We start from the raw sequence: 22,726 nt of genomic DNA, 5'->3' as shown, positions 1-22,726 counted from the left end.
TTACGCTCTAAGGCAGAGGATGGAATGGTCTTAAGCTGTCGTTTCGCCCTTCTTTGATTGGATTTGTATAAGGGGTGCAAACGAGCAAACCCTTCCAAATAATCCGACCATGTGCTATATGAACTAGTTGCAAGTACATACAACTATTAATTCATTATTTCATTTTACGTAACAATTACGGATTAATCAATTAATGTTACCTTCTCCATGTATGCCAGAGGAGGTTTGGTTGGAGAATCTTGTATGATGGTCAAGTCCACCATGTATACCCCCTTGACGGACAGCAAGATTATAATTTTGAAATTATCAGTCATCAGTATATATGAAAATTTATATACTATTTATAATGGATATACCTCAACATGGATTACATCGGAAACATCCTCCTGTAAGTCCTCCTCCTGTGAACTAATATCCACTGTCCTTTTACTGGAGCTGGGGATATCAACAAGTAACCACAACCACTCATCCTTAAAAGGAGACAAAACATTGTTAAATAAACATATAACCTCTGCCCGAAACATGTCCTTTCATACAGTCGAAGGAGATGCCCATAACATGTCCTTTCAAATAGTCAAAGCTGATCCAGGGTTAGTATAGAAGTAATCCTAGATAATGCGGTGCAAAAGTGTCAAGACTCATCAAGGATTCGCAGCTCGCCTTTGACATGTTTCCTTTTACAAGAAGTATCTTGCAAAAAAATTTAAAAATTTGTAAGACATTCATTAAAAACAGATATGTAAACAAATGAAGAAATGACAAATAAAAAAAACATAGAAAGAAAAAAATAGAAAAACAATCAAAACAGAAAAGACAAAAATTGAGAAAATGGAACTAAATTCAAATTCTATACGTTGAAATACCCTAAAGTATCAACAACCGAAAAATCGTTAAAAAATCTGAAAATACAAGTTGATCTATCTTAAAGAGATTAAAATCGAAAAAACAGAATTAAAATTCGAACTTTATATGTTGAAATACCCTAGAATGTCAATAATCGAAAAATCATTAAAAAATCTAAAAATACGAGTCGATCTATCCTAAAGAGGTGAAAATCGAAAAAACAAAATTCGAATTCGAATTTTATACATTGAAATACCCTACAATATCAACAATTAAAAAATCGTTAAGAAATCTGAAAATACGAGTCGATCTATCCAATAAAGGCGTAAATCGAAAAAATGGAACTAAAATTTGAACTTTATATGTTGACATACTTTAAAATATCAACAATCAAAAAATCGTTCGAAAATATGAAAATACGAGTCAATATATCCGAGAATGGTGAAAATAAAAAAAATGAACTAAAATTCGTATTCTATACGTTGAAATATCCTAGAATGTCAACAATCGAAAATTCGTTCAAAAATCTAAAAATACGAGTCGATACATCCTAAAATGGCAAGAATTGAAAACACGGAACTGAAATTTGAATTCTATACGTTGAAATACCTTTCAATGCCAACAATCGAAAATCGTTTAGAAATCTAAAAAATATGAATCGATCTATCCTAAAAAAGTGAAAATCAAAAAAACGAAATTGAAATTTGAACTCTATACATTGAAATACCCTAAAATATCAACAATCAAAAAATCATTAGAAAATCTAAAAAATACGAGTCAATTTATCCTAAAATGGTGAAAATCGAAAAAATGGAACTGAAATTCAAATTCTATAAGTTGAAATACGTTAAAATGTCACAAATAGAAAAATAGATCAGAAATTTGAAAAATACGAGTCAATATATCCTAAAACGGTGAAATTCAAAAATACGAATCGATATATCCTATAAATGAAAAAAACTAGAATATCGAGTTAAAATTTCATCATTACATCGTAAAATGTGTCCAAAAAAGCACAAAAATTGAAAAACCTAATGTCAAATTCGAAAATTATATATCGAAAAACCCTAAAACAAAAAAAACGGATATAAAATTAGAAAACTACACGTCGAAAAACCCTAGATATAGAAAATATCAATTTACCCCCTCTAAAAATTTCTAGTACAAATAGGTCCAATATTTATATGGCCAAGTTTGATGTTTTCTTAAATATCCCCCATTTAACTATGGAAACACCAAACACCCACCCATGGCCAGTTAAATTTAACAAAACCGTAACGCCTGAAAATGTTATCTCTTTTTGCCACTCTAAACTTTAAAAACTAAAATTTTCCCTCAGCCTAAGTTTTAAAAAATGGTAGTTTCACCCTAGGGTTTCGTTTTGAAATCTCCGGCGACATCTCCAGCTCCATTGCCGACGACCTCTCCTTCCCGAGACATCCTCTCCTTTCGACGATCTCTTTCCTCCCATTTGGAGGCTCGATCGAAGTCAGAGACGCCTTGGGAGATAAAGAACTTTGTCGGGGAAGACGAAGTTCTTCGTCTCCCAAGGCGTCTCCGACATCGATCGAGCTTCCAAATGGGAGGAAAGCGATTACCGGAAGGAGAGGATGCTTCAGAAGGGAGAGGTCATCGGCAATGGGGCCGAAGATGTCGTCGGAGATTTCAAAACGAAACCCTAGGGTGAAACTGCCATTTTTTAAAACTTAGGTTGGGGGAAAATTTTAGTTTTCAAAGTTTAGGGGGGCAAAAATAGATTTTATTTTAGTTTATTTTTTAATATTATAGAGAAAATAACGATTTTACCCTTACCACCATTAATTTTAACTGCTCATAGGTAGGTGTTTGGTGTTTCTATAGTTAAAGGGGGGATATTTGATAAAACATCAAACCTTGGGTGGGAAATAGTCGTTTGGCCTATTTATATTTCTTACCCCCTCAGCAATTTTTTAATCTTTTAGCGCCCCTACAATTTAAAAAAAGTAAATTTCCTCCCAACCTACAGTTTTCACGGCATTAGCACACTGTCTCATGACAAATTTCACAAACATCCCCCGTGGACTAATCGCTCTTCCCCAGCTCCCAAATGTTTTGAAAAAGCTACTTTATCCCCTAACCCACAGTCAATCTCTCCTGACCGTGGGAGAACTCGTCCTAACTATGGGATCCACTGTTCCCATAGACAGGAGCAGCAACTATTCGATTTGATCACAAATCAAATATACATATCCTATAACACAAAACCCTTCAAGAAATTCAACCAAAACAATCAAGAATCAAAACATTTTATGCATTGTTTAAAATCAAAACCCTAAAATTTCAAACCGCAAAATCTCCCTCAAATCTCAATAATCTTAATAATAAATTCATTCAATAACAGTAGGGAAGATGTTCTAACCTTCTTTGCTATTTTGAATCGTCGAAAAACACTAAAATCGATAGAAATCGCTTCGCCCGTGGAACGACCGTGGGAAAGAAAAAATTCTTTGAATTTGCACAATGAAACCGTGGGAAAATTAAGCGGAAAATAAGTAAAATCCTTGGTTTATATATAGGAGCAGTTTGGACATTTCATTAAAAAAGGGCATTTTTGCTTAAACCTGATTGTTTTTGGTAATTTCACTTAGACCCCCTTAATTTTGGTCATTTAATATAATTTCCCTTTAATTAATTTTACGGGTGTGCATGGTTCAATATGGTGCGATTTGAGAGTTTTATTGAATCAAACTAAAAAAATACGATTTGAATTACAATTTGAACTTATTAAAATCATTCACTTATAAATATATATTATTTATCATAGTTTTCAAGAACATAATATAAATATGTAAAATAAATATGAAATATATGTAAAATATATGTATAGAAAATGAAAAAATAAATATGATAAAAAACAAATTATATATCTAGTTGCTTATTGAAAAATCTTGTCAAATATAGTTATATCAATAAAATTATGTGTACAATTTTATGCATAAAAAATGACATGTCATAATATGATTAAATATTATTTTATCTCTAATTTAAAATAATTCAATCACATGATGACATGTCATTATTTGTACATATAACATTACTCTAGTTATATATCTTTTACAAAAATACGGTTTTTGATTTGATTCGGTTTAAAAATCACTCAAACCGTAATTCAAACTAAAAACTGTTTTTAAAAAATTTATCAACTTAGGTCAAACAATTTTACAAAACCAAACTATAATTTTTAAATAATTTGAACCAAATTATATATACTTCTAATTCTTTCATCAATTTAACAAAATTTTAAGATTTTTGGGTATTTAAAAAATATTCAAACTGATATCCACAACTTTTTCATCTAACTTTTGTTAAAAAAATTTATTATTTGTAAGAATAAAAAAATTATTTAATTTATAATATTAAAAATAAAATAAAATTTTACCTACTTTTTTTCACTTTGATTTAAAAATTTGACAATTACTTTCTTGATTTTATTTTAAAAAATTACTTTTTTTTTCTCATCCCCTAGGTTTTCGTATTTTATTTTTAATATTAAACTTTATGGTACAAGGATGTTAACGAAACTACTATTAAACGTTATGGTAGTGTAGGTGTCATACAAGTGATCATGTCTTCAAAGAGCAGCATAGCTGACTTGATCGTCGCCACTATGAAGCAGCTCGTCACCAATCTTACCAACCACTGATCTGTCCACCTTTGACCTTCATTATTCACAATTTAGCTTAGAAAGTAAGAACCCCTTAAATCACCTCTTTGCACGTAAGCCTTCAAATTTAAGAAAAAAAAAAAAAACACAATAACTTGTGTAGCATGCAATCAGTCTTAAAAACCATCAGGGAGGGTGAGGGTGTCGACATCGCAATTGATGATATATTAGAGTAAATCACCGAAAAGAACAACCATCAAAAAAAGAGAAAACATTTTATAGGGTGTAATTATAATGTTCTAAATGTTGAAGGGGGCGGCTGTTATTAGTAAAATAAAGAAACCCTAAATAGAGGGGGGGAAAATATCATTTTAAAACTAAGTTAGAAGAAAATTGTCAGCTTTTAAAATCAATGTGAGAAAAGTTAATAAAATTTCATTTTTTTATATTATTAGTTAAATGTTATTTTTATCTTTATAACTAATAAAAAATTTTAACAAAAGTTAAATGACGAGTGAATATTTAAATTTTCAAAAGGTTGTGGATATCAATTTGACAATAAACTAAACCTTGGATCAGAATAACTCTTCCAGCCAATTATCATTTCATCAAAGTTTAGGGGGAAATATTAATTTGGCCAAAAATAATAATAATAATAATAATAATAATAATAGTAACCGTTCAACTTAAATATATAATTTTGACTTTCCATTCTGCATCCACTTGATAAGTGACAACTACAACATCCGTGATATTTGAACTCTTTGCTCTTATGTTTAAGAATTCTCTCACTTTCCTTCTATTTTAATTTTTCACCCTCACATAACCAAAACTCTATAGCACCCCTATTTATTATAAAAAAAAAAAACCTCTACATGTTTCTTCCTTCCCATCAGGGTGGCAGTCGGCAATTGTGGTTGGGGAGGATATTATAGATTAACCTTATGAAAGGATGGTTTTGTGAGAATTTGAAAGGACTTATCATTTCTTTTCTTTTTTTTTTTTCTTTTTTTTTTGTGATTTTCTGTAATTCAATGTTTCGTTTTAACCAAATGCGGATTCCCATGTAAAATTTATAGTTATCACACAAAAATATGAAATAATAAGTCAACTAGAACCAAGAATGCTCATACAAATTGACAAAATGGGATATGTTTCGTCTACACAAAAATAAAAAATCTTTAATTAACAAGTGTTGTAGATTAAAGATGTTGGTTGAATCCCTGTTTTGGCCAAACAAAAAAAATTTGATTGAATCCATGTTTAGCCAAAAAAAGGTTGGCAAAATGGCCGAACCAGGTGCAAGACATTTATTCAATCCTAGAGGGGCATATGAGATATTTATGGCCAATAGTGGGTAACGTAATTTTTTCTTTCCGACTCAATCTTTTTCCCAAAAAAAAGTTGCCCAAAACATATATTCAACCAAACTTTTACATAGGTAAAATCCCCACCACCCTGTATCCGTCAAAACAATTTCATAAACTTCCTCTCTTAAATTTAAAAAAAAAAATAAAGTGTCTTATATTCTCTAGTCGACCAAATTTTTTTGGCTAAAATATGGATTCAACCAACTTTTTTTATTTTTTTGTCAAATCATGGGTTCAACAACGATTTGAAACTATTAAAATTATTCGTTTATAAATATATATTATTTAATAAAATTAATTTCATTATAGTTTTCAAGAACATAATATAAATATGTAAAATAAATATAAAAAATATATAATAAAAATATAAAAAAAGATAAAATAAATATAAAAAAATAAATTATACACTTAATTGCATATTGAAAATTGCTCAAAATATAACTCAAACTGAAAATATCTTTTGAAAATTTATCAACCCAAACTAAATCATTTTACAAACTAAATTTACTCAAACTGTAATTTTTAAATAGTTTAGTCCAATTTTACAGTTTGAATGAAATCATACACAAATCTAATTTTTTTCATCAATTTAATATAATTTTAAGATTTTTTGGTATTCTTAAAAAAAAAATTCAAATTTATAAGTTTTTAAAATATTTTAAGCGTAATATTATCATTTAGTAATGGGTAAAGGACTATTTTAAAGTATTCCCTTTTCTTAAGTTTCTACCTTTTAATTTTGAAAATCTCATTTACCCATTTATGGATAATTAAAGTTAACAAAATCTTAAGCGCTTAAAATTTTATTTGCTTTCCCTCATAAACCCTAAAAACTAATCATTTTTCCCTCATGGGAAAAGTTTTTAAAAATGAGATTCTCCTCCTAGAGTTTAGCTTTCAAGCTCCGATGTTATCTCCAATATCATAACTAACAACCTCCCCCTCTTGAAGTTTTTTCTCCCTCCAACGATCTCTCTCCTCTTACTTAAACCCCTGATCGACGTCAAAAGAAACCGAAAAGGTAAAAAACTTTGTCATAAAGACAAAACTTTTTACCTCCCTAGAAAAAGACGAAGAGCTTTATTTTTGTCTCTTCAACTCAATCGAGTGTCTACATAAGAGAAAATAGATGGTCAAAGAGAAAGAAAACTTCAGGAGAGAGAAACTGTCAACAATAGCACTGGAAATAGACCTGGCCACAGGCCGGTTTGGCTTGTGAACCAGACCAAAATCGGCCCAGATAAAACTGAAAGAACCGAAACTAGATTGAACCGAAACCGAAACCGAAACCGAATTTTAACGATTCGGTTCTGATTTATATAATTTTAAACTGTAAACCGCCAGTTCACATCCAGTTTATGAACCGGCGGTTTACATCTTCTGAACCGGTATTTTTTTTTAATTTTTTAATTTAAAAAAAAAAACCAACGATTCCCTAAAAATATGCAGGGGACCGAGTCCCTTGCATATTTCAAAATCTTTTGCAGGGGAGGTCCCCTGCATATTTTCTAAATTTCGTTTCACCCCCCCTTTCTAATTTTTTTTTTTTAATTTTTCTTATATATATTCATTCAATCTCTCAACTCTTCAACACTAAATCCTTCAAACTCTCTCATTTACTCTCATTCTCATCATTTCAATTCTTAATACTTTCTCAATCTTTCAATCAAATTCTCTCAAATTTAATTAAATTCTTTCTTTATTTTTTATTAATTTCTATTTCTATTTTTATTATACAATTCATAATTAATTATAGAATTTATTCTCATAATTAAATTTATTTATTATCTTTCATAATTAATCATATAATTTATTTATATAATTAAATTTATTTATTATATAAAAGTGGATAGTTCAAGAGTCGAATTACGCCAACAAGATATAAAAATGGACTTCAATGAAGAATCGCTTGATTTAACTATGGATAATTCGATAACGAGAAATAATAGTTAAAATAGCGGAGGTGAATGATAAGATAAGTACTGTAAACTATTGGATATGCAAAGATAAGAGAACTACGTAGGCTTTGATATTCTAAACCCTAAAAAAATACGTAAATACTTAATCAAAAAATTAACTCCAAGCCTTTCTTTTAATTTTCAATTATTGTAATTAATAATTTAAAAATTAAATCAAGATCATATATTAGAATTGACGGTTCAATGTTCATTTCAAACCGGAATCATCAGTTCTAAACCGGGGCATGAACCGAAACCATCGGTTTTGAATCGGTTACAAACCGTTCTATTACAGTTTCGATTTAAGATCCTTATTTTTTCGAATCATGAATCAACAGTTTCAAACCGAAACCATCGATTCATGAATCGTGACCAAGACTAACTAAAAATGATATTGAAGTTTTAAAACTAAACCGTAGAAAAAAAATCATTTTTTAAAATTTAACGTACAAAAGAAAATGATTAATTTTTAAAATTTTAAAAATAAAATATAAATTTATTTTTAATATTACTTATAAAATAATGATTTTACTTTTAAAATTATCAAAATTAATTATTTATATATTGATAAATGAGATTTTTAAAAAGAAAAAATAAAAATTTATGAAAAGAAGATACCTGGGTGGAGATAAGTCCCTTGGCCTTTAGTAATCAAGTCCCTCCAAAGGGGCTTGGTGGAGTGTACAATGACTTAAAAAACTTTTATTCATAACATTAAATCACATAGATAGCGTAGGAGCTACAATTTAACATGTAAATAAATATGTAATAAGTTACAAATAGAATTATAAAAATATGATTTTCAAAATTTTTAATACAATTAATTAATATTCTAAAAGTAATACTTATAAAAATTCCTTCACAAAACTAGCCTTTTATCACAGCTACATGAGGCTAGATCCGCCTCTCCCTGAATGTGAGGAAGTTGTGATTTATGTGAGAAATGGAAAAAGGGAACGAGGGATTAAAAAAAAAAAAATCCAATTAAAGTATTTAAAAAATATTCAGAAACGTCAAAATGTGGTCAAGTCAATAATACCCCACCAACTTCAGCTAAAAAACCATCTTAATAAAGGCTAGAGTTCACATGTGAATTACCGTGAGAAAGCAAGGCGAAATAAAAAAAGAGAATTAAAAAGCCGCTTTGCTACAAAACAAGACAATATCCAGTACAATTATGAGAAAAGAAGATTTACATCAACACAAAATCGTACCATGATCCTCTACGTCATCACTGAGAGACAGAAGATGTGACATCATCATTTACTCATTACCACCAGCCACCTTACCCTTGGAACTCTTACTTCCATCTTAAACCGTCCGATTGTCATCATCATCAGCAAGACCTTCATCACAATCATCACCACTGTTGCCGCCCTCTTCATCGTCGCAACGATCTTCATCAGACGACAGTGGTACCAGCCAACATGTCCCGTGTAAGTGCCCATATAAACACACAAAATACTCTAACCCACCGTCATACGTACCCAGCCGCCGTGCCGCACTCTTAGGGATAAGCTGAGCAGTTGTCATGCTCCATACACGGGCCCCACAGTAAGGACATCTCACGCTCTCCGCGAACTCCACCTGCCGTCGGATCAAACACGCTCTAGTCTTGGATTTCATAAATTCCCGAAATACCCCTCGGAAAATTCCCACGTCGTCATCCCTATCCCCTAGTGGATGCTCACAGGGGTCGCTTACATACAGCAAATCGCCTCGACATTTTTTCGGTAAAAAGCTCCGACCCGAAGTTTTTGAAAACCGGGATGATTTAACGAAATGACCCGACAATCGTTGACTCAGCTGGAAATGACGAGTGGATTCACATCCACAACAGAAAAACAATAGCTTACCTAGCGCGTTCCATCCACCGTTAATACGGCTGTTAGGGGCTCCGTTAGATAATGCATTTACCATGCGCGGCGCGCGATTCGTGCAGAGTTTCCGCCAGAGAAGACGCTCTGCGATCGCCCGGAGCTTCTGGTTCAGGGAGGCGGTCAAGCAAAGGACGTGAATGTCCCATTTTATTGATTTGAAGATGAGTAAAAGAATGCTCTCGTTGAGCAAAGGCGACTCGCCAGAGTCAGGAGTCGGGTTGTTTGTTTTAAGTCTCTTGTTTTCACTCATTGGGACACCGTGTGTGAGATAGTGATGGACTGATTGCAAATTTTCTGGCGCTAATACGTATAAATACCGGATTCAAAAGCTGAATGTTGGACAGCAGTCGTAAGAAATAGATCACTCATTTTAACTGCCTTGAACTCTGGTTTGGAGCGACACGTGTTAGGAGGTTATTCGAAGGCGACACGTGTTGACATCTTATTGCTAAAGGGCAAATGTCGAATCAAGGAAATGATATCAGCAAATGGACGGATTGAAAACCGGTTCCAAAATATCCTTTTCGTGGCCCAAAAATATCAGTGATTCTACGTGTTGGAGTCCAGTGAAGTGTATTACTTATATGGCACAAAATCCCCCCAAAACTATCCTTATCCACCAGCACAAATAATGTCTGAGAACGTGGTAGCGCCAGAGTTAACACGTGTAAGTTTAATATTTGTTAATTTGTATAAAGTGGTTTGCATACGTGTCATCAAGTGGAGAGATTATGGAGCAAAAAGATAAACAGCGATAGGAAAAACCAAGCCATCAACAGTTTGTTAGAAAATTATTGAAACTAAAAATATTATTCTCTCTAACCAATTTTCCACTTCGGGACGCCAAGGCCGTTTCATTCACATTTTAATCTTTGATGATTCAAGTTGGTTTGTCACTAAGCTGGAGATAAGGTCTTCGAAGGTGCACCGCTAGTCCGCCAACAAGTCAATCAAAGCGACATCGTCTGACTCGTGTCCTTCAACGTGTCAAAAGCCAGTCATTTTCTCCTTGAGTGATAATTAAGCACTGAAGTGAGTGTCCATAGTCATTTTGACAACACACGTGGAGGTTAGAACATAATTTCGTTCTGTTTTGGTAGGCGGCGTGTTTTCGAGGATGGTGGACCAACATCAGCGGATATCTGTTGCAGGTTTGGATTATAAACCAGGCGTTTAAAATCAATTTTAAATTCAATCAAATTTGCTTTTGATTAAATTTATCTAAAATTTAGAAATTTTTTTTAAATTTTCTTTATTTTTAAATAATTTGATTTTTTATTAGATTGGATGAATTTTTAAATATTTATAAAAAAATAAAATTAAAAATAAAATTAAAAAAAGAAAAAAATATTTTATATGTATTAAAATATCTTTTATAGATAATAATTTACAGAATTATGTTTTTTTATATCATAAGATTAATACTTTTTTTATTTTAATTGTTTCATTGAAATTAAATGAATGAATATATTCTAATTTTTATAGGTGTGGATGTCCTAATTGATTTTATTTTTTATAAATTTTAAATAAAATTTATTTATCATAATTTGATAATAGGTTAAACTGATAAATTTTTAGTTGAACTGATTGAATTGATCGAATATAAACTACTGAGATAACTGATTTAATTAATCATCTAGTTTTAAAAATAATGATTATAAATAAAATTAATAGTATAATTTTTATATATAAATAATAATATATTATTATATAATTAAATATTATTTTATTTTTAAATTTTAATTATTTAATATTGAATCCGGATCTACCTATGACGGGTCAATTACACCTGATTTTTTTAACTGTCAAAAAAGCAGTTATTGAAGATTAATGATTGTCAATTGAACTCCTATTTAAAGTCCTAACTGGCTCTCCAAAATGGGTTACGTCATTTTTATCAGGAAAAATGGATTCCCTCTCTCTTCTGCAAAAATAAAAAAGGACAATAAATTTGTCTCCCAAAAACGGAAATCAGTACGTAGGTAAATATTGTCTTGAAAATAGATTAACGTTAGCATCTTGCACAGTATTTGAAAACGTTTCATCAAAAAAATTGAATTGGGTACACAAAATCTTTGTTTATATAATTTACAAAATTTGATCTTGATATGTTTAATTATTTCTAATATTTAATAATATAATAATATATTATTATTTAAAAATAAAATTATATATTGAATTGACATGCTTTTTATCGTTTTGTTAAGGGTGGTGTGGTACAGTTCTACTACCGTTTATTTTACAAGTGTCGCAATGACTGAGAAATCAGCTCACATGTTTCAATTGCAAACACCCCAAGTACATGGAATCTGAATTAGGTACAACAGTACTACATAGTTTTAGAAGAGCATCTCAGGAAGATATTAAATATCTTTAATTTAGAAAATTTAAAATTTTTTTCAAGAAAATGATTTCACTTTAAAGGTGTTCTCGGTAATTTCAAAAGGGTAGTATTGGTTTCTGAGAAAGCTTATCAAAAAAGTTGAAGCCCCAAAAGTTTTTTTTCTTTTTTTTAAGAAAATAGAAAGGCCAAAGAACTATTTTCCACCCAATGAATGTTGATTTCTCAAAATTTTCTCCATTAATTTTAAAAATCCTATTTACCCACTTACAGATGGTTAAAATTAATAGTTTTAAAGGTAAAATCATTATTTGATCTATAATATTAAAAATTAATTTAAAATTAATTTTATTTTCCCCTCTAAATTCTAAAAACTAATAATTTCTCTTAACCCAAGTTTTCAAAAACAATATTTTCCCTACTAGGGTTTCCAAACTTTCAGATTGAATTTTTTGACGATGATCGGCGATCTCCAAGTGACTTCTCTTCCTCTCCGGCGTCTCCTCCTTCCGATCGTGCTCCTTCTTGTCCTCTTCAGAGTCGTTGTTGACGAAGACGTTGTCTTTGTCTCTGGACGAAGACGCCGAAGAGGACGGGAAGGAGTACGATTGGAAGGAGGAGTCATTAGAGAGGAAGAGTCATTGCTCGACATATTAGGACCGGGGGGAGCTAGTTTAGGGCTTTTATACATAGGATATGTTTGGGAAACAGAGGAAGGACCAAGCCACTACTTATGAGTCGCTGGCTCATTCTTCAACAGGCACACGGTTAGAGCCCTGGTCTCCTCCCACTGCTTGGGAGCTTGCAGTTTCATGTTCTATTTCACTCCCCGATGGGGGTTCTTTTCACCCTTCCCTCACGATACTACTTCGCTATCGGTCACCTAGGAGTATTTAGCCTTGCAAGGTGGTCCTTGCTGATTCACACGGGATTCCACGTACCCCATGCTTAGGGCTGGATTTGAGCCGAGTTGGCTTGAGCTCGAAATTGAGCTCGGCTCGAACGAGCCCGAAACGAGCCAGGTATCAACGAGCCCTAGCCCGAGCTCGAGCTTCAAGTTTCAGAGTAAACGAGCGCGAGCCCGAACACGAGCTGGAAGCGAGCAGCTCGTTGTGGCTCATTATGGATCGCGAGCCATGGCTCGTTATGGTTAGCGAGTCGTAGCTCGTAACGGCTTGCAAGCCAATGGCTCGTTATGTATAGCGAGCTGATCAGCTCGCTTAGGCTCGCGAGCTGAGTCGCTCGACTCGGCTCGCGAGCCGACTCTCATTTAACTAAAAACGATGCCGTTTTTGGTTAAATAAGAATTTCATTCCCTTCCCTTGTTTGTCACAACGTTTTTATTTTTCCAATCGCGTAAAAAGTAAAAGCTCTCCTCCTCCAAACTCCAAGCTCCGGTTCCGATTCCAGACCAGAGTACAGCCCTCCACCATCTGAAGTTCTGACCTATAGCTTCTGTCCCGTTTCATCGATAAGGGTTTCTCAAGCGTGTCTCTTCAAGTCTTCTGACGTGCCAATAGAAGATTCTAGCGATCGGGAGTTCTACGACGAGAAGTTTGACGACGGCGGCGGCGGCGATCGGGAGTTGCTATGCTGTGTCATACATCATTAAAGATCCACTGTAAGTTAGTGTATTTTGTTTAGGTATATATTCTAAAGTCTTTGTGTTTGAAGAGAAATCTAATCATTTCACTGTCTGTGGAGGTTAAATGCAGGCTGTAATTTTTTTTTAAGTTGTATCACTTTTGTTTGTTTTCTTTTATGCATGTTAAATTGATTGTGTTTGCTTCCAGTTTTTTTTTTCATCCAGTTTTTTTTGCTGTTTGATTACTCATTGTTGGATACCAAATTTGAGTAATTTGAATCATACTAATTTGATGAAGGGTGTTGTTTTTTTTATAATCATACTTTTAGTCATCATACTAATTTCAGTATTCTAGTATTCCAGTTTTTTGAATCATATTGGATGAAGTATGCTGGAATACTGGAATACACTATGATGAAGTATGATGTGATGACTAAAACTGGAATACTGTGAAATTAGTATGATTTGATGACTAAAAGTTAATTTTTATTTAAATTGTATCTAACCGTTGGCATGTGATTGTGATGTAGAATATGACGTTAAGAAGAGTAGAACCATCTGGAGCAAGTCGAGCTTCATCGCAAGCATCTATCGCAAGCACGATGGCTCCTTCTGTATGTGCATCTGTTAAAAGAAAATCGGTGTAAATTGAAGCAGCTATTGATGATGTGGATGTTGATTTGGCTGTAATAGGAGATTTTGATGTCTCAGCTTCAAGTGAAGAAGCTGAAGCAACTGAACGGCCTGAAAGCCAAACGGAAGCACCACCTCCTGTTATTCCATCTACAAAGAGGAGGAAAACATCAGCTGTTTGGGAGTGTTATCCAGAAGATAAGTTTGTTACTGTTGGCGATGCTACATTTGCAGTTTGTAAGTATTGCCAGAAAAAGCTGAAATTGCAAAAGACCAAGGCTACTTCCTATTTGACACGACATATGGGTCAATGTGTTGAAAGGAAGAAAGCATTGGGAAAAGACTTAGTTGTGGGGGGACAAACAATTTTGGGTTTTGAGCGTTCAACCTTAGGGGTACCTACGCCAACGATGGTGAAAACAAAGACTAATTATGAGCATCCCAAGGTCAGTTTGAGTTCAATTATTAACGTATATTATTACTATAAAATTGTTATGAAATTAATTGTATTAACTAATGTAATGATTATGGTGTTGGTGTTTCAGGTTCGAGAGGCCTTAGCCCACATGGTTATGATATCTGAATTGCCATTTAATTTTGTCGAGCACCCCGACTTCATTAATTTTTGTCACGTTCTGCAACCTTTTTATGAGAAAGTTGGAAGAAAACAAGTAAAAGCTGATTGCTTTAGGGTTTATCAAGCAGAGCGTGAGAGATTGAAGAAAACTTTTGAGGAGACTAGAAGGATTAGTATTATTACTGATCTTTGGAAGTCAGATCACCAAAATATTGAGTATATGGTACTCACAACACATTGGGTGGACCAGTCGTGGTCCTTAAATAAACAAATTATAAATTTTGTGCACCTACCTCCACCTAGAAGAGGAATAGACATTGCAGCAGCAATTTTTGACTGTCTAAAGGGTTGGGGGATTGAACATAAGGTAAAATCAAATTTGCAAATTGTTTATCAAAACACATATAATTTTATCGTATATCATTTTATTAATATTCATTAATTTTGTTTATAGGTGGAAACTGTCACAGTAGACAATGCTACTGCAAATGATAATTGTGTTAGAAGATTGAAAGAAGATTTTAAAATGCAGAGACCATTGTTGTGTGATGGAAAACTTTTCCATGTTAGGTGCACTGCCCATATTATAAATTTGTTAGTTCAAGATGGGGTGGCTGTGATTAAACCCATCATAGATAATATTCGGGAAAGTGTGAAGTTTGTCAAAGCTAGTGAGGCAAGGCAAAAAAATTTTGCCAAAATTGCTATGCAGTGTGGAATTAAAGAAAGAAAGCTAGTTTTAGATTGTGCTACACGATGGAATAGCACATACAAAATGCTTACGACAACACTGCAGTTTAGAGAGGTCTTCCTTCGGTTTATGTTTGTTGAGTCGAGCTATATATATTGCCCGACAAGGGAAGAGTGGGAGAGATTGGAGGTCGTCTGTGACTTTTTGGAAATATTTGATGATATAACAAAATTAATTTCTGAGTCACAGTATACAACTGCAAATAGATATTTTCAAGAAGTGTTTAAAATAAAAGAGGTTTTGAAAGAGCGAGAATTTGATGAAGATTATTCTATATCAATGATGGTGCGAGCAATGTCAGAAAAATTTGACAAATATTGGGGTGAGGTGAATTTCCTTATGGCGATTGCTAGTATCATGGATCCCAGGTAATTAATTTACAATTGATTGGGTTTATTATAATATATATGTATATAAAGAACATGTTTCTAACTAATTAGTTTGCTTGTGATGATTTCAGGATAAAATTTTTTATGATTACTTTGGCATTTCCCACTTTATATGGTGAAGAAAATGCCCCTGTGGAGATAGAAAATGTCAAAAGGGCGTTAGAAAAATTATACGAAGAATATGTTGACATGTCGTCATCAGGATATTCATCAACCGCATTTGCACATCCACAACATCAGCCAAAGACCCAACAAGCACCATCAAGTACATCAGGTACATTAGATCATTGATTTATTGTCATTAAATGAAACTTTATAACATATCCTAAGTTCTAACATTTAATTTGTAGGTAAATCATCAGGCTCTCGATATTCTGAGACTAGACATTATGGTCCTGGATATAGTTGGAAGCGTTTGAAGGATCATAAGGAGAAAACATACTTAGGAGAAACTAAGAAGTCTGAGTTGGAAATGTATTTGGACGAACATTGTGTTGAGATACCTGATGATGTCAACTCAGGCGACTTTAATGTGCTTCAATGGTGGAGAGACAATCACTACAAGTATAAAGTGCTTTCACAAATGGCAGTAGATATCTTAGCAATTCCCATTACAACTGTGGCTTCAGAGAGCGCATTTAGTGCGGGTAGTAGAGTGATTGACCCGTATAGGTCAGCTCTATCGCCAGAAACAGTTAACATGCTTATGTGTGGAGCTGATTGGATGAGAACACGTTATAATATGAAGAAACAAGATGAGGTAGTCAATAACTTATCACAACTATATGATCTTTAAATTGATTTTTCATTTAACCGTTGGCAGTATGATTAATAGCTTTCATTAATTTTTAATTTCTTGAAGATTGAAGTTGAAAATGAGATTGCTGAGATTATCTTGCCAGATAAATTATGACTGGGTAAATAGGTGAGAATAGTCTAGCCTTGAAGATTCTTCTTTCTTAAATGTGATTGCAGATATCTCAAATTATTTGCCTGCATAAATATGCTATCTAGTTACATGTTATCTATGAGTTTTTTGTTTTGGTGGACACAGTTGTCACTGGTGGAGAGTCTGTTTATGCTGAAGAACTGAAGATGCTTAAAGCTGAAATGGAGAAAATGAAGAGGTATGTACTGATTTTTTCCTTTTGGAATTGAAAGGCTTTTTCATTGTTATATTGTGTACCTATTACTTGTTTTCTGTGATCTTAGATGTTTTTTCCTTTTCAGAGATATGCAGGAGCTGGTGTCGCATCAGTGTGAGCAAGATCGAGCTAATCCAGTTGAGGTCAATGTTATGGTTTCATTATTCAAGGTTTTGGATGATGTGCAGTTGTAATTGAATGTCAATTTGGCTCACAAATTCACATCTGACATTTGTTTTTCAACAGGATATGCACAAGGAATTGATAAAAAGGAAGGCTTAAACTGAGCAATAATTGATGGAAATATCAAGTACATTAAACAGTATGAAGGCTTTGAAGCAACGCAATGCCTTTAGCTCTCCAGATGATCCATATCATGAAGGATGGGAAGATTGGCTGGAGAGCACCAACACGGTTAATATTCAAGAAGAAGACATTGTACCTATGTTAGGGAACACTGATACAGAAAATGTTGGTCAGGAAGTTGCATTGCAGGATAATTTAGCTCATCTATCTCACTTGAAGCCTGGTGATAGCCCTTCTCAGGATCCTGTTTGTGCTAGAGAGCTCGAGCTGCTGAAGAAAGAAATGGCTAAAATGAAGAGGTGATTAGACTAAGCTAAATTGAGCTTGTGATTGAATATATACATTTACTTAAGCAATATCTCTCTTTCTTCCCTGAACAGAGATATGCAGGGGCTAGTACCAAGGAGGCAAGAGGAAGATAAAGTCAATGTTACCCCAGATTCTTCTATTATTACCAATTCAAAATTAGATCTTCATAATACAAAATTATTTTTCAGGTAATGTTGACGATATCTTGAATTAAATTTCACGATGCATCTTTTGGTGCGTATTCTGCTCATGTTGTCTCAATTATGCTGCTCTCAGAATTGTTTTCTTTAACAGGAAATGTTTAAGGAGTTGGTGAAATGGAAAGCTAAAGTGGAACAACAAATACTGGAGATTTTGAATATAGTTAGTGGTATGCAGACATCAAAGGTACAGACTCCCTTGACTCTTTAGGAAAGTATGCTGTCTGACCTAACGACTTGAATGTCTTGTGGATCTATGCATATTTATATATTTTGCTTTTGATCTGGTGCACTAAAATATTGTTTTACTTCAATGCTTGTTAGTATTACCTTTGTTTTTTTTATTTTTTATATTTAAACGACATGTCACGCTTTATTTGTTCATGTAGAGTAATGAATCTTAGTGTGTTAGGATAATTGGATTTTCAACTTGGGATCCAAAGGTGCAAAAAATGACAGGGACAAAGCACATCAGACACATCAAGGGGATTGAGTTGGCTCGTAGCATAGTTCTATACTCAGGTTACTCCCCCAAATAAATGGAGAACCATTTTAGATTATTCCTGTGAAATATTTCTTTAATGTCATTTGAAGTTGGTTTTGAGAATGCTTGTTGTGATAGGATGAGGAGAATGCATTTCTAGAGCAGGCTTTTGCACTGTCCATGAATACTCCCGGATCTGATGTTTCCGTGGTTGATGCTGATATGTCAGATGCAACTAATGAAGACAAGGAGTTGGCATTGGGTAGGTTCTTTTCTGTCATAGCATGCATCTTAAGTTACGTAGAATGTACAAGTCATTAATCTGCATCACTTTTGCTGTCATTTTTTCCCCTGTGAATTAAATTTGTCATGGCCACTTCCCGCTGATTTGGAACTCAATCAACCAAAATGAAGTCCAAATAATACATTCCAAAATTGGGTTTCCATGTTGATGATGTTTAGTTTATTTGTACTCCTTTTTTACTTCAGAACAATCATAAAATGAGTAGGTTAGATTTTACTTTGTTTAGGGTAATTTCAGTGTACCTGCAACTAAATATGAATTTATTAAGCAATTGCATGGTCTATTTTGGTATTGTTTCATGTATGGGTTGCTTTGGTTTTTCTTGAACTTTTTAAAAAATGTTGGACTCCTAAATTGTCTAGTATGTAGGGTAAGATGCATTCTATTTCTAGAATGCAAACTGACACTAATACATGCAGTCTTAATTTGAAAACATAGTGGCTTTTGCTAGTGGCATGTCTTTCTTTCCATTGGAATTCCTGGGTTAAACTCTTGCTATTACTTAAGGTATTATTAAACAATTTAAGATATACTGCAATTTTTCCTAACTGGCATGTTATATGGAGATTTGTGAAGATGTAAAATGCTGACAAAGTTCTAGTTTTTGAAGAATTAACATTTTGCTTTCCATTGACTTATTTCACTGCAAGCAGCTCTTCAAATGTCTATGCAAGAAGATACAAAAGATTCATCAAACCATCAGATATAAACAAGGTGTTGGGGGATCAGTCTTTTGTCTCATCTATCCTTACATCAGTAAGTGTAATTTCATCAGTATAAATGAACTTTATACTAAATGGCAGCATATAAACCTATATCCTGACCTATTGCTTCACAGCTTCCAGGAGTTGATCCAAATGATCCTTCAGTGAAAGATCTGATTGCATCTCTGCAAGGCCAGCCTGAGGTTTGTCAATTAGAAATTTCTGTAAAATTTGACTGGATGACTGATTTTACATTATTTTGATTTTATATCTATGTTATAACATTAATATCTATGTTTGCCTTATTATTTGTTTTTATGGATATCAGAATATACATCACGTATGTTGCAACTTATTGTAATAGTCTGCCTTTTTTATTTTTAGTCATCCCAATAGAAGAAAGATGAAGATTAGCCACCAAAAGCTGATAAGTGAAGACGCTGATAAGTGAACTTGCCCATCGTGCTTTGGTATGTTTTTCACATGATGCAATTTCATATCCAATTTTTTAATCCTTATAAATGTTTGCTTGGCCATATGGCATACATGGCATGAAGTCTTGCTCAAATAGTCTATTATACAACTTTTGTGTTGATTGATGAACTATGACTTATTCTTTGAATGCTGTAAATGATTTGTTAGGGAATCTAACTTTTGAGCTACGATCCTAATGTTTTCTTGCAGAATCTAGTGAATGGATACGTTTTCAAAGGCAAACCAATAATCATCCAATTTGGGCGGAATCCTGCTTCTTCAAAAGCAAATTAATTGAACATTTCCGCATGATTCATGAACAGGAGGAAGCTCTTTAAGCTGCCCTGTCATCGTTGGTTCTATATATTAACTATTCATTCTCATATTCCTAATAAAGTTGGACTTCAAATCCATCAAACTTTGGTTTTTTAAGTTTCTTAGTGACTGGTGCTCCTTCATTGACTCAATTAATACATGAAAAATTTTCTGTTGATCTTGGAGAATTGATACAAGTTGTGATTTATGTCAATATAATTAACTTGGTTCTATTGGCCTTATAGATGAGCAAACAGAAGTTGAAAAATTAATTCTTTCTGCTCAATGTAGGTAATTGCATCATATGAAAGATGGCAAGTCTTTGTACTCAGGCAGAAGCATATTGTTATTGCATTCGCAGCTCTTAATAAGATTGCTCTCTGATCATGCTCTGACACAACTATCAATGATAATATATTATTTAGTAATAAGTTAAAACTAAAAAAAAAAAATTTACCCAAGACCCTGCGTCTCTTTATCCCCTGATTCCCTTAAATAGAAAAAAATGAATACAATTTTTTTATTTGGATTTAAATCTGTGTCAAGGACTTACTCAAAAAAAAAGAAAAAAAGGAAAATCAAAAGCAGAGGAAGCCATTTGCTTTTTAACATTGCTTTTCCGTTTGGGTTTATCTTTCAATAAATATATTTCACTCTTTTCTCTTCTCTCTCAAAATATATAAATAAAATAGATTGGTTTACAAATAATGAAAATGTATTAAACAATGTTTAAACGAAAATAATATTTTTAAATTTTGAAACTATGATTTTACGAACAAGCTCGTTAAGCTTGGCTCGAAAACTTGTTTGAAAGCTCAGTTCGTAAGCTCGTTGGCTCGGCTCGTTTAGCATTATCGATCCTAGCTCGATTTTCGGCTCGAATTTCAGCTCGTTAACAGGCTCGCTAATGTCAGTTCGATATGGCTCACGATCCGACTCGGTAAAAGGCTCGCGAACAGCTCGTGAGCTAGCGAGCTTGAAAACAAGTTGTATTTTCGTTAAGCTCGGCTCGAGTGAACAGTAAATGAGCTGAAAATGAGTTTCCCTATGTTCAAGCTCGGTTCGGCTCGAATCCACCCCTACCCATGCTACTCAGGTCAGAGCATAAGCTAATGATGCTTTCAATTACTAGACTCTCGCTATCTAGGATGTAGCACTCCACTGTTTCACCTAACAACACGACGCTTGTATTGCTCTCCCACAACCCCGTTTTCACGGTTTAAGCTGCTCCCATTTTGCTTGTCGCTACTACGAGAATCACTTTTGCTTTCTTTTCGTTTGGCTACTAAGATGTTTCAGTTCGCTAAGTTGTCTCTTGCCTACCTATGGATTTAGTAGTAATTCGAAAGGTTGACCTATTCGAGAATCTTTGGATTTACGCTTATTTTCAACTCCCTAAAGCATTTTGTCGCTTACTACGCCTTTCCTCGTCTTTGGGTGCCTAGGTATCCACCATAAGCCTTTCCTTGTTTGAACCTCGCCTTTCCCTTTACTTTAAGGCTATGTCATGCTAAAGTGCTACTAAATGGAAGGATGTTATCAACGTCCATGAATGATAAACCATTGATCGAACTGTCGAATCGGAAAAATTAGGTGTTATCATATTCATATAGCTTTATATCAACTAAGTTCACAAGTTGGAGATAAGCAGACTCGAACCGCTGACATCCGTCACAAGGTAAACCACCACCTCTCAGGCCCCCACTGATTCTACCATAGAGGCCAACGATATACAATAACTCCCCCTCCTCCGAACACAGCTTACAACTTTCATCGTACTGTGCTCTCCAAAGAGCAACTCTTCTCAAAATCTCAAAGGGTGCTAAGTTGGAATCCTATTCTAAGTAATGATTCTTGTGGTTTCGAAGGATCCAACTACAGAAGAATCGGGAACAGAGAGTTTTCCCCCCTTTTTCGCCCTGACTCTTTGGTCTTAAGAATGTTGGTTTTAAGAATAAGTGATTGCATTTCAGCAAGTGTTAATTGGGCTCACTTGGCCTATTACTGGTCTCCAACCATATTTTAGAAATCTTTTTTTTTTTTTTTTAAAAGCTGTATGTTCTCATTCAGACAATTTTGTATTTTCTAATTCTAGAAATTAATGTTAAATTGAACAGAATCAAATAAGAGAGGAAGAAGAACATTCCTTTGGTTTGTCTGGCTCCATTGCCTCTAAATCTCAGGATAAAATGGTTGGACGGGCTCTTTAAACCGATCCCACAATGGACCCAACCAAACCCGGCCCAGCCCTGTCACTGAAATATGGTCTTGGGTATGAATTAATAATGTCTCCAAATTAATAATAATTTATAATAAAAATTATAAATTATTGTTGGATATTAGGTTAAGTGTATGGTGTATCCAAGTTCTGCAAGATTTTTCGATCTAAATTATGTGTTATCTAATTTAAAATAAGAAAATTAGATCTGTAATATAATATAAGCATGTCACCCATTTGATCTTCTAAATGTAAATAAAAATTCGTATCTTTCCACTTAATCCCTACCAGTCTACT

The 22,726-nt window shown here is 33.5% G+C and overlaps 1 protein-coding gene across 1 annotated transcript; it reads right to left on the bottom strand.

The window, feature by feature from the left end:
- Positions 1 to 8,862: 8,862 nt before the first annotated feature.
- On the bottom strand, positions 8,863 to 10,055 carry LOC123222895 (EID1-like F-box protein 3). Its single transcript, XM_044645914.1, has one exon. It carries the CDS (start codon positions 9,942 to 9,944, stop codon positions 9,126 to 9,128), a length of 819 nt encoding a protein of 272 aa, XP_044501849.1. The 5' UTR covers positions 9,945 to 10,055; the 3' UTR covers positions 8,863 to 9,125.
- Positions 10,056 to 22,726: the final 12,671 nt, after the last annotated feature.

This window comes from Mangifera indica, chromosome 8, assembly GCF_011075055.1.
Source record: "Mangifera indica cultivar Alphonso chromosome 8, CATAS_Mindica_2.1, whole genome shotgun sequence".
Classification (NCBI taxonomy): Eukaryota; Viridiplantae; Streptophyta; class Magnoliopsida; order Sapindales; family Anacardiaceae; genus Mangifera; species Mangifera indica.
This window is presented reverse-complemented; position numbering and strand designations above follow the sequence as displayed.